Below are 13,575 nucleotides of genomic sequence, written 5' to 3' on the forward strand. Positions count from 1 at the left end.
GCGGAGCAACGCACCAAAAAACACTCGTGTTGCGGTGCGTTGCGTTGCTGGCACAGGGTTGACGGCAGACCTAGGACCAGGTAACCAAAGCTTGAAATGTCACAACAAAATGTAGAGAACTGAGTTACTCAAGCCATATACAAATAATCCCACGGAAAACTCCATCCTATACTTGATTACCATTGTCCAAGTGAACAAGGCTTTGGAAGCAATGATATCCGGCTTGCAAATTTGTGAAGAAGGCTCTACTTGAAGAAATTTATCTTTTGTCGACTACCTCTACTATTAAATGTCTCAATGATTCCATAGTATGTGGCTCATACAAATCAGAATCAACAAAACATACAAAAGTTTCTAAACTGTTTACTGACAAACTAAGAAACAATGCCGTTAGTCGCATTATATAACTTAATTATTCAACTTACATTTCCAAGCCCTGATCTCTCACTCCAAGTCTTTGGTATTGAGCCTGGTATAAATCATTTAAATCAAACAGGAGGTAGATTCAGTGAACATTGTACAAAGTAGCTCTACAATTTCCTACTCTTTTAATGTGTAGTTTGAGTGCTCTGTTAAGTCCGTAATCCCAAGTCCTTTGGCATCCAATTTTTTTAATATTGTTCTTGACCACGAGTTACGCTTTTAATTACCAAATCTTAATAGTTTGTGTAGGACAACACCCAGCAAAATGTATCCGCCCCAGAAAAACTTTAATCATATTCACCAACTACCTGCTGCACAAGCCCCAGATCCTGCAAAGCACCATGTCTAAGTCTACAAAAATGTCCAGAATCACACTGTACGCACATTAAGACATGATTGACATTTTCTGCCTTCTGAGTGTGGCAATAGGAGTTCTTGTTAATATTTCCACTTCTTGGACCCAGTCAAAATTGCAATCAGCTGACTCAGATATGTTTGACAGATCAGACCACTATGAAGTAAAAGTATCATGATTTTCATCAACTTCTAAAAGGGGTAGAAAAAGATGAAAATGTTGCTTATAATGTTTTGTAAAGTGAATTTTAAAGAATGGTTCAGAATTCAGAGAACAAATTTGATTCACAATTCCCTTCACGCCCCTTACATACCCAACTCAAGAGGTCAATGTTGCCTTAGCAGGTCTCCATGAAATTGTTTCAAAAACACTTCAAGTTGCTCATTACGGCACACAATTAAAAGGGTTCAAAAACCAAAACCATTTCACATACTCATTTTCCCCAAGTGTATACATCAACACTTCATAATACTTTTCATCTAAAATTGTCCACTGCTACATAAAACCCTCATTGGCAAATTCAGTGATTTTGAGGTATGCAAAGACAAATCATGATATGTCTGTCAAGACGCTCACTGATTCCAAAATTTCCTTTGTAGGTCTTCCATCAACCATGCACCTGTACAAACACCATTAAAGTGGAACCAATTTTCAAAATCACATATCAATGTGGTAGAAGCACAAACAATGCTAGTGTGAAGGTAACTAACAAATTTATACACATTCAAGAGACCTGATATGTTCAAAGTATGAGCTTTGATTTTGTTGTTGCTGGTGGGGAATTTATTGGACATTCAATGATGTGTGATTTGATACAATGAGGTATACATACACCGAGTGTTGATTGAAGTTGCAAAATTACAATCATGATGTATAAAAAATTCAGATATGTAAGGTTGTTGAGTGGATGGAAACAGGGGCAATATCGGTGGAAATGGATGCTCCGGATATCAAGGAAAAGTATGACTATTTATAGGCAGCTGAGTACCAACCACATGGAATTACTTGCGCGTAAATTGGCACTTCAACTGAACAGGAACAACCAGAGTTGGAACGAATAAAAGCACAGCAAAAGTAACAAAGGCAAAAATACCGGGTAAGAATAAGTTTGTGAGGATGGAACACCAAACAAAGATGCCAAAATGTACTCGAGTTTTGAGTTAAATAAAATCAATAGCCAATCAATTGCAGCAGCGAATGAGCGAATAGAAGCACCTTTGGTGATCAATCGAACAAAAAGTAATATATAAAGCAGTGAAATTTTAACACAGTGAATGGGCAAATGATGGCACCTTTGGTGGTCAAAGAGACAAAAAACAATAGAACCAGAGGGACTTTTAACAAAAACAAAAATCCAGATCTTGATCTTTGTAAAGATAAAAACAAAAAGACCGATAAATAACTTTAGAGGCGCAGTCGAGCCACAAACAATAAAAACTTGCTGCAATGAGAGATGTGCTTCATACTAAAAGCAGCCATGAGCAAGCTCCAAAAGTATCAGAGGTTTGCTGTATACGGAAAAAGTCAAAAAATCATGTTGGAACAGGTGCGAGTCAACAAAAAGGTTAAAAATAAAAGCATGCTTACTTTTATAAAATGTTGTTGAATATAAGTATATAAGAGGCAGAACTAAAAAATGGATAATGTGGGAAGTAGGCATATGCTTGGACCGAAAGGACTCGACTCATGCGAGTACCTTGGAACATTTTGATATTCAGATGGAGGCTCATGGAATGGGCAAAAAAGCTTAACGCATAAAACATCAACCACGGCGACGTTTCAACGGAGAGGAATGATCAGCGGTGTGGTGAGCAAGATCTCTACTTAAGCAAAAAAAAATTAAAAATTATGTGGAAACTCGAGTTTTTGGTCAAAGGCACTATTTTTATTGAGGTTGTTAGTCATCAAGGTTATTAAAGTGGATTCATTATTTTCATTTCATTATCTTTCAGAATATATATTTACATAAGCAATTGACAAGATCATTTAAGAGCAAAGAAAAATTCGAAAAGATCAATAAGAATAGTAAAAGAGTGAAAATCATATTAAGAGAATTAGTAAGAAGGGATTTGAGGAAGAAGAACATTTAGTTTGGATCTTTAAGAATGGAAACTGTTATGAAAAGAATGAAAGAGGAAGAAGAATATAAAGCAAGTTGGAGAAAAATTCGAAAATATGGGTATGAAAGCTTGGAAAGTGGTTTTTAGCTTATTAATAGAAGAGATATTGGTTCAGGAAGGTTTTATTGTGAAAGAGAAGGATCACATTAGTCATCAACAACTTTAATCATGAGGATTGATAAGGGAGGTGTGAAGTTATTCAAGAAAAGGGAAATTTCGAAGAAGGGTACTATGGTATTAATTCCTGTGTAGTGATGTCATTGATGGATTGGTTGCGCCAAGAGTTTTTCAGAAGGATTTTAGTGCTGTGTGATTGATTGGAGCGCTGTGGAATGATCTTTTGATAGAAGGAAAATCATTATTAGACGTGAAAATAGTCAAAATTCGTCAAAAATGGGAGTTTTTAGTTAATTACATATGGTAAAACTTGTCAGAATTGGGTGTGTAATAGTTCATTCGACGCAGAATCATTGGTTTCATAATGTACAATCTTTAAATCATTAGTAGCGGAGGGGTAGTGAAAAAGTTATAAGGCAACAAAGAAACTGGAGTGAATTTCGAATTTGGAGGTTACATGTGACATTTACATGACAAAACCTTATTTTTGCAATCTTTACAACTCAATAACTTATTCATCACACATCAGAAATAGGTGATATAGGGGTGATAAATGATAAGAATCACGAGGGCTATCAAATGAGCTATAGTAATCCAAAATTGAACAACTTTACAAAAAATTTGTAATTCCAAAAATGGATTTCAGCTATGAATATTAGGAAAAAATCACCTGTATTCATCATAAGAAGATCTGTTCATCATTTATTCACATCAATTGATCAAATTCACGCCTTGAATCATTACAAACAATAATCTTTATGACATCATATGATTACATTGGAGGATATTCTGTTGATTTTGACGGTTTTTGAGGGTTTTTGGAGGTTGTTGACCATTGTTGAAGGTTGTTGGAGAGTTATATACTATTGTTAAGGATTTTACGGGCCTTTGTTCCCCTTTTTACTCATCTTATACTTTTGTTAGAGTGTTTTTAATCATCATTAAATTACTTTACCAGTACTAAGTTCACTAAATAGCCCCTTTACATCAAAGGAGAGATTTCTTTACGTGTGATAAGACTACAAGTCTTCATTTGGAATAACAATCAAACTGATTGTTGCTTGCTAGTAATTAAAATTGTGTTTTTGTTGTGTTCAAATTGGAATAACACTACAATAGTGTTGAGATTTCTCTATTTCTAAAAACTCACGGGAATAATACTTGAATTAAGTATTGAGACAACTTTCTCTGGTGCCTTATCCCAAAGAATTCAGCAAAACCCCGTGTTGATTCTTTCAAAGAGGCAGTCTTAGGCAACTTCTACTAGATACTTTATTAGTAGATTATCCCTCTTTAAGCTCTGTAAAGCTCTTGTTGAGCTTTAAGTTCTACAGCGGTCTCGGTGGTGGATGCATTCTCGTCTTTTTCTTGCTGGAGAACGGTTCCGTCAGTCGCAGCACCTTGGCTAGAAGTTTGTGCATCGCTTGACGGCCCATTGAGACTAACCGCCTATGTACTGGCGACGGTGTTAGCTTTGTTTCGGCGTCTATAGCATTAAATTAGTAAGCAGAGTGTCAATGCACGAAAACGGGAAAACATACAAAGTTAATGGGACTCGGCCACCTTTAGGCGTTCCAGGTTTGTTAATGATCTTGTTGGCTAGGCTGGGAGCATCGCCTGTGCATCGACTGATGGCCGACACCTAAACAGTACTGTCAGTAAAAGAAAACAGGACGTGATTGCATTTTCACGTACTTTGGTTTCCCACATGAAGTTGACCCCATCATAGTCTTTGATTGCACCTACCAACTGCACTTCCCGACCAACTTGACAAATGTTTTGTGCTTTTTCCATGTTGCGAACTGGAGGAATGTGGTGCTTGGTATACCAAGTCACAGGGATCTTTGTCTGCGAAACGGTGTGCGATCAATATTATAATTGACTGCGCGGAAGAACTGCATTTGCTTACCAAAGGATCATAGTCTTGGGATTGTAGAGTGATTACGACGGTGGGCTTGCCTTTGTAGGCTGGATCTTTGACAGTCTCGCGCGCAGTCACATAACCCAACGCAATCATAACAGTCTTGTCCATGAGATCCTCAGCAAAATCCTCTGAAAACTTCGCAACTTCCCCAAGGTCAATGCGGGAAGAATTCTCGAAGTGAAGGTGGTTGTCAACGTCGTTATTAGTTCCAATCAGTTTGCAAGTCATTGAGTAAACACAATTGGGTTTAACAGCGTCAGTAGTCGTGCCATAGGAAGTTAAACGAATAGGATTGGCGAATGGTGACCCTCCATTCATGCCGGAGGTCGCAATTGATGCGTGAGAGGAGACAAAGCCCTTAGAATTAATCAAAAGCGATGCAGCCTGAAAAATTGAGATGAGTAAGATTGGATAAGCAACAGCACTTGTACCCAGCATAGCGGAAACGACGGTACCTCGACACCGGCTTGGCCAAAGAAGTTTACTCGAACAGGGTGTGAAGTAGAGTTAGCGCTTGCATTTGCATTGGCAACCATGTCGTTAGGATTCGGTATTGAAGTAATGGCCGGATAAGCGGGACGGAATGAAAGGTCTACGGATTGGATTGAGCAACAGATAATAAAGTGCAGTGAAAATAAATAGTGTAGATTGAGTTGCAGTGTTGGGTATGAGAGATAGTAATGTAAAGAGTGAGGAGAGGATTGAACATGTTTGCCATTGGACTTCGGAGTTCTATATAGACAGGGTTCGTGACACCATGTTCCGTAGATTGAGATGCAAATCACACTGGACATTCTACGCATGAGAAACGCGGAGCAATGAGCTGACTGGCGAAGAAATGGCATTGATCCTGGTCACGACTATGAAATCGCAACGCCGGCGTATTGGAACGTCTGGACCTGCCTACACCGTGCACTACCAAATTGCGTTTGACCCAATAGGTTTTTGACTGCGCATGACAGCAGCATGCGTATCTCGCCCTCACAATGATTGGGCATGCAATGAGAAGAGGAGCGGCAGTGGGCGTGGACGAAATGAGAAAGTGTCGAGTCCGGTGGAAGTGCAGCAGTAACTCAGTAAGGATCGCGTCGCAGCGACATCTAGTTGCAAACAACAACAACTGATGAACGGCCGGGCCTAGAACAGCCAGAACCGTCGTCCCTCGTTTCAACGGGTCTAATCAGTTCGTAAACTCAGTCGGTAGAGACACCAACGGCATCGACTTTTTTCGTATCCAACACCATCTCCTCTTTATGTATGATGATCCATCTCAAATTGTCCCTACGACTACCACGACTACTTTCTCAATGAATTGTGAAATCGCAAAAGGTCAACAGTTCATGGACGCTAGATTGATTGAAACTGCTACAGATCCACTGAATCCGACTATCAAAGAACGTGGGATCTATTAAATTCCTCCCAAAGGTTTACACATTGTTGAACAATTTATTACTTAGGATGGAATCCATGCATATCATTTGGTTTGAGTCTTTACAGTCAACCGCTCTGCATGAAGTTGTTTATAGATCTCGAAAGACGTCCAACAGATGATGGGATTCATATCACTCCCAATGCGATTCGTATAGTCTTTAAAAGATTCTCAGGTGGTTGTCAAACAAATTATGTAGTAGAGCCCACTGATGAGCAGCGTGGTAATGCGGCAAAGGCATTTATGGATAATGCTCATTTGCCTGACAACTATGATTGAAGTTGGGGAAGTCAATTATGTACGAGAAAGATCTGTGACGGGCAACTCTTTACTCATCAAACACGTCTTTTCTAGTTGATTTTTCAACATTTTGTGGATGTGAAGAGGCTGCTGACCTTCTAGCCCAATCTATTTGATATGGTCTAATCACTCTTCATATCAACCAAACCAAAGGTGGTGATAAGGTAGCACAAGTCAATGTACCTAAGTATGAGCTCTGATGAATGAAACACGTGGTGCAGCTAGTCTAGAGGGTGATTTCCGGTATCTATACGATGTGATTTATCGGATCACTGATGAAGGAAGGAGGTTGAGTGGCTCGGAAAGCAAAGGATCAAAACAAGACAAAGCAGGAGATACATCATCTACTCATTCAGCTGAGCCTATAAATCCTCATCGTAGACCTTGACCATCTGTCCAAGCCACCAGTTTAGCTAAAAAATCCTGCGAGATATCTACATTCAGATCCATCGGAAGGTTTAGGTTGAGGAAAGGATGCTACTAGTTCAATAGCAAGACTCAGGGCTTTCTTAAATGAACCATCTCTTATATCTTTGTTTTGAAACTTTCCACAATCTCATATCTGTGAAGAGAATCCACATCATTGGATTGATGTACAAGGGTGTAGAAGAAGGTTTGTCATCTACGGCGGTAGGAGTGGGACAATCAAAGAGAAAAATGTCACCTAATGGAACAACATCAAGAGACATTAGTGTCAACAGCCTTATTGATCTTTAATACTTACCTTCCACCTGGATCACTGTCTGAATTGAATATTGATCATGTATCAAGAGGAGATGTGATTAGTTATATGGCTAAAGCTGTAGATGAAGTTAAAGGAAACTTAATGCCTAGTGTGTATATTGCTATGCCAGAACTTTGATCTGCTCAAGCTCAATCCCTTACAAAATTACAAGAGAATTCTAGATCAGATCTATTGGTAAGTATGTATTCATTTTTCGAGATCTGACAGATTAAAAAATGGATTATTCTCATTCTAATGAGGTTTTGTTTTGTTTTTTGTTTCTTTAAATTGATGGCAACATATCAAGTACCAAAATCTGTTATAACTGAAAGATTTCTAGAACTTTTAGCATCACAACAGTGAAGCACTACAAGCAATGGGAAATGAAAATCAATCATTAAAATCAACAAAACTACTACTTCACCTAAACCTCATTTATCAGTTTCTTGTATCAAAATAAGGAAAACCTTGTGGGAAAGACAAAATCAGTGATAACTTGTGTTCCTGGATGTACATTGTGAGAGCACCCACTATCATGATGGTGTTTTATCATAAGTTTTGCGTTCCAGAGCGCGAAATTTGATCGTGCGTGTAACAACTAATTTGGTAAACGCCTGAAATCCACTATCAGGTGTTTTACCATATGATTTACAAACAATAAATCACTGTAGATCAACCAGATCCACAGTGGTCTGATTTTGAAATGAATCATTGTACATTTTTTATAAACTTCATCCAAAATTAAATCTTTTCATCATCACAATGCCCGCTTCAGTGAAAAGGCAGATTCACAGGGGCCAAAAACAGAGCTCACGTAGAGGTGAGCATGAAAAGCCTCCCATATTTGTTCAAAAAACAATCATTTCCATCTATCCTTTCATGTCACAATTTTTTGTTGTGTTCAGGTGATCAGCATGCAAAATTTCCATCTTGCTCAAGTTCGCTCAAGTTTGCTCAAGCATGCTCATCTTCATCTTGATTGAGCATTCCAAATGAGCATTTCTTGAGCATAGATGAGTACTCAGGAATCAGCTGGCACACCTCCACATACTCAGAATTGTGCCCATTATAGTCAAGCCTTTGAAATTGTCTGTACAGACTGAGCGTTCAGTCAGGGCCTGAGATGACCTGAGCAGATCTGGTAGCCCTCCCTCAGGCTCCTTGGCTGAGCAATAAAGTCTGAGGAAGCCTGTATCATCTGCTCAGCTCTCAGCTCATGTTGATCATTTCTGATTACATGATCAACATGAGCTGAACACAGTCAGTTTTGGAAGGAAAAAAGTAGAAAACTTGGAGAAAACCTGAAGCTTTTCATGCTCACCTCTATGTGAGCTTTTGTTTTGGACCCTGTGATTCATGGGCTTTTGAAATTTTCAAATGACAACAAGGAACAGCAAGAATACAACCAAATGGTCTTTGAGTTCTTGTTTAATAGACCTCACACACCACCTCCACCTCCTCAGACTCGAATCCAAATAGATCAAGATCGAGAATGATGTGCTCAGCAACTTTATGATGATTACTTCACACCCAACGCTAGATATGAGTGCAAATTCGAACATAGATTTTGAATGAGTAAAGCATTATGTATGAGAATAATTGAAGATCTACAAGTACATGATTGATTCTGGATTCAAAAGCCAGATGTGTGTGGAGTGATGGGTCTCACAGTCTATCAGAAAGTAGTTTGTGCTTTGAAACAGCTCACATTTGGAATTCCAGCAGATGCCACCGACAACTATGTTGGTATTGGGGAGACAACAGCTACATTGACTCTCAAATTATTCATGAAGCATGTAAATGAGATCTATGGTCCGGATTACCTTCGACCACCAAATTCTGAGGATCTCAATCAAATTACAAAAGAATATGAACTACGTGGCTTACCTGGTTGTAAAGGAAGCCTTGATGGTATGCATTGAGCTTGGAAGAACTGTCCACTTGCCTGGAGTGGACAGTACGAAGGCAAAGAACACACACCAACTGTAGTTCTTGAAGCAGTTGCCTCCAAAGATCTCACAGTCTGGCATCCATTCTTCAGAACTCCAGGTTCCCTTAACAATATCAACATACTGAATTGTTCTTTCCTTGTCACCGACTTCCTCAAAGGTGAGTCTAGTCAACTTTTCTTACATTTCATGATCTGACTCATGTTTTTTTAGGAACCAAGGATGAAGTTCACTTCATGGTCAATGGGAAACTCTACAAGCAAGGATACTACCTTGGTGATGGAATTTACCCTGACTGGCCAACCATTGTCAAAGCACCATGAGCTCGCCAAGAAAAGACATCAAGCAATGCTTTGGAGTAATTCAAATTCAATTTGGGATAACTCACATGCCATGTCAAATGTGGTATCTAGTCGACATGCACTTGGCTATGATGTGCTGCATAGTCTTACATAATATGATCATTCAAGATCAAGGTACACTTGATCCTATCATTGAAGCATACACTTCTGAAACAAGAATCATTCCAAGATTACAAGATCCAGTGGTACAAAACACTCTGATGGAATACCTTCAGAATACCCTCTGTCTGAGAGATTCACAAGTTCATTCCGAGCTTCAGCACAATCTCACAATGGATCTCTGGCTGAAGGAAGCAGATCAATGATGGTTTCTCTTGGTTCAAAAACAAGTTATACTGCATTGCTTTTAATCACACATTACTACTTAGATGTTATACTGACACTTTATATCTATTTTCTTTGAGGATTAATAATTATACTGTAATTGTACTTTACATGATTATGAAAGACTGATAGTGATGATAATGATATGGAAATATAGCTATTGATATCGCTTAGCAACTTCTTCTTTCAAGCCTTGTAATATTTTCTTTGAAATCTCATCAGGACAGTCTTCCTCCTTTGCGCGAGTGATTTCCAGATCCTTGCTTTTAAGCTTGCTTGACATCAAGTTATTTGTGATTCAATTCGATTCTTCGCTAGCATCAGCTCGTCGACTTGCTACTGCAGTGAATGCAGCCATTGCTTCAATTCTGGATTTATCATCATGAGACTCTCGCTTTGATTCAATTCGCTGTTCCTTTGCCGCTTTGCCACCAATAGGATGTTCTCTGTCATCGGGCCCAGCATGTGTGTTAGCCAAAGATGATTCATTCTGAGTCGCATCTGGAGTTGGATTTGGAAGGATGTCAGCAGGGGGTGGTGGAGGGGGGTGATTGTGCTGGTTGATAAGCCGAGTATCCCACTTCGTCTTGTACCTAAGTTTCTGCCAAGCCGTTGTAGTATTTAAAGCTCAAGAAGAGCTTTACAACACCTAAGAAGGGATAATCTACTACATGTAATATAGTAGAAGTTGCCTAAAGACTGCCTTCTTCAAAGAAACCAGCACAAGGGCACCTGCTGACCACTTTGTGATAACAGAGAAAAAGATATAGGCACCAGAGAAATAAAGCAATACTGTTGTGAAGTATTATTCCTAGATTTTAAGCGCAAAAATACACACACTATGTTATTACTAGCAATACTGTTGGTAAGTATTATTCCCAATTTGACTTATAGTCTTCAACACACGTAAATAAATTTCTCCTTGCTTTGAAGGGGCGGATTTAAGTGATCTTAGTACAAATATAGTAAATAAATGATGATTTATAACACTACAACAAAGGTATAAGATGCAGAAAGGGGAACAACAATTCCAAAATCATCAAAGAGTACTTTTATCCACATGTAACAACCTCTACAATAGTCAACAGCCTCAAAAACCAGTCAAATCCGCCTAAAGAACCCTAAAAACCATGTAATGACGCAGAGTAATGATATTGTTACTAATGTATGATGTAATCTTCACAGCCAAAAGTGATCAATAACGCAATGATTTAATGTACAGCACTTCTTAAGATGAATACAGGTGATTTTTTCCTTGTAAACTAGCTGCAAACCAATTTTTGAGATTACAAATTTTTTCAGGAGTGGTCCAATTTTGATCTACTATAGTGCATCTTGTAGCCCTTGTGATACTGATCATTTATGACACCCATATGACCTATTTCTGATGAGTTATGAGTAAGATATTGAGTTGTGAAGTTAAGGTTTTTGGTGTTACATGTTGACTTGTGACTGTAAATTCAAGATTCACACCAATTTCTTATTTGCCTTATAACTTTTTACATAAACCTCCGTTACTAATGATTTAAAGTTTGTACATTATGTAATCCACTCTTCTGCGTTGAATGAGCTATCTACCAACTTAATCTGACGTCATTTGAAATATGTAATTAGCTGAAAACCTTCATTTTCCACGAAATTCACCCATTTTCTTCACTTTTCACAGCTGCTACTCTCTTTTTCTTGCTCATGTAATATGACATCATCTTCTAGAACCTTAAAAATCCCGGTAAATCCTCTTGGCAACCTTAATTTCCACTACTACCACCATTACATATGTAAACTACACGCATAACCCTTGTTTACCAACTTTGAAAAAGTACCTTTCTGCTAATAACTTCTGTTTTCCCTTATCAACCTTGAAGATTAAAATTGTTACTGTATAATAAAGTGTTTTTCTTTCATATTCTAACCTTATAAAACCCATAACTTAATTATAAACAACCTAAAAACCATTTTCCAACTTTTACACCTATATTTTCAAATTTTTCTTATCTTTTCTTTTTCTGTCTTTTTGTAATGACTTTGTAAGTACACTATATTTATCTTAAGAATATTTTGAAATGAGATGACATAATATTGAGCTAATAAGTATACATAAGCTGCTAAGAGCTTCAATTGATCTGAAAACCTGAATTTTGAATTTCCTGCTATACTGAAGTTTCCTAATAACTTGGTAAAGTAATGATGATTAATTTTCTTGCTTGATATCATAAATAGATCACCACACCGTGAGAAACTTGAAAGAGGTTTTCATCTCGGCTTGGTACACTTTCATCGCATCAAAAATCCACGTATCAGGCGATGTTCCCAATGGTGGATCATGCTCCAAGAAAGCATAGATCCCAGAGAACTTCTGGGTTGATGGATTCATTGTACGCCATCTGAAAGGTAATTTAAACTTTGAATTCCAATACATCTGGTAAATTCAATGTGATATACTACTCACTGATTCTTACACATCTTGCCTGTTTGTTGAGAGTGCGAGTGATTATTGAAATGAGCTGTGAGATATTCAAAAAAGGCCTTGCTTGACAAGTTGTTAGAGTGTTTGGGTTGAGTGCTGGTGACAATCCAAGATATTGCTAGCTGCTTGTGCTTAGCTTCAGTCCAATTACCTCCTCGTTTGGTGGCTGTTGAAGTAGCAGGATCAGGTGGAAGGGACATTTTGAATCAGTTGATGGTGCAGGGAAGATTTGAAGTTTTGAAGTTGTGAAGTGTTGAGGCTTCAAAATGTCAAAGAAACCAAAGTTGATTGACCTGGTTGACCAATTCAATGTGTCAAATTGTAAGATAATGCTTGATTTAGGCTTGCATAGATTTAGACAACCCTGATGCATCATTTGACACATTCACAGGGAGCACAACCGTAAAACAGGTCCATAGTGGACCTGTAGATAATTTAGTGTTAAAGTAACACCAATTCACGTTGTTAGAGCAACCATAGTGGGTGCTCTAAGTAGGAGAAATTCATGTCTCAAACCTGTGTACTGGCTGGTTGCCAAATTGTCTGGTATGTAAATATCCTGATTTATTCAATAATAGGGGTTGGGCGATGGTTCAACCAACTTTGGCCGACATAGGATTCTGCCACACAAAGACCATTGAAGTCGCCCAAAGTGGTTCAAGCTAGAGCTCCTGAGATATCACAGGTTTATCCCGTGTCCAGCTGCCTTGACCAACACAATTTTTTCATAGGCAGCCAAGTTTTGGGGCAGTGCCATTCTGTGACAGGCGTCTCAGGCTAACCTCTATTTGGTCTACCAGAAGCTTTTGGCTTGGCGACTTGGAGAAATATTTGAACAGATAACCCAACAGACGGTTGGGGTTACGTGCTGGGCCCATCCTATTTTTTTGCTGCCATAAAAGTTGTCCAAAAAAATAAGGGATTCTTTGATATTGTTTGAATTGGGTTTAAACAGGGGCTGATTGGCTGCAAGGAAAATCCAAACTACCATTGAATAGCTGTGCTGCCGCACTTTGCCCCAACCCCTGATGACCTGCTTGGATCCTTGGGGTTGGGGAGCATTTCAAAAGATTCTTGAAGA

At 38.5% G+C, this 13,575-nt stretch overlaps 3 protein-coding genes across 3 annotated transcripts; 2 read left to right on the forward strand and 1 right to left on the reverse strand.

The window, feature by feature from the left end:
- Window positions 1–4,464: 4,464 nt before the first annotated feature.
- On the reverse strand, window positions 4,465–5,475 carry MELLADRAFT_88272 (uncharacterized protein; the record flags this gene model as incomplete). Its single annotated transcript, XM_007411502.1, has 5 exons — window positions 4,465–4,501; window positions 4,557–4,657; window positions 4,711–4,863; window positions 4,925–5,323; window positions 5,395–5,475. The coding sequence occupies 5 exons, from the start codon at window positions 5,473–5,475 to the stop codon at window positions 4,465–4,467; spliced, it is 771 nt and encodes a 256-aa protein (XP_007411564.1).
- Window positions 5,476–6,192: 717 nt separating this feature from the next.
- On the forward strand, window positions 6,193–6,351 carry MELLADRAFT_88273 (uncharacterized protein; the record flags this gene model as incomplete). Its single annotated transcript, XM_007411470.1, has 1 exon — window positions 6,193–6,351. One exon carries the CDS (start codon window positions 6,193–6,195, stop codon window positions 6,349–6,351), a length of 159 nt encoding a protein of 52 aa, XP_007411532.1.
- A 984-nt stretch (window positions 6,352–7,335) lies between these two features.
- MELLADRAFT_88274 (uncharacterized protein) lies at window positions 7,336–7,530 on the forward strand (the record flags this gene model as incomplete). Its single annotated transcript, XM_007411471.1, has 1 exon — window positions 7,336–7,530. The coding sequence occupies one exon, from the start codon at window positions 7,336–7,338 to the stop codon at window positions 7,528–7,530; it is 195 nt and encodes a 64-aa protein (XP_007411533.1).
- Between the last annotated feature and the right edge of the window lie 6,045 nt (window positions 7,531–13,575).

Source organism: Melampsora larici-populina (assembly GCF_000204055.1).
Source record: "Melampsora larici-populina 98AG31 unplaced genomic scaffold MELLAscaffold_25, whole genome shotgun sequence".
Lineage (NCBI taxonomy): Eukaryota > Fungi > Basidiomycota > Pucciniomycetes > Pucciniales > Melampsoraceae > Melampsora > Melampsora laricis-populina.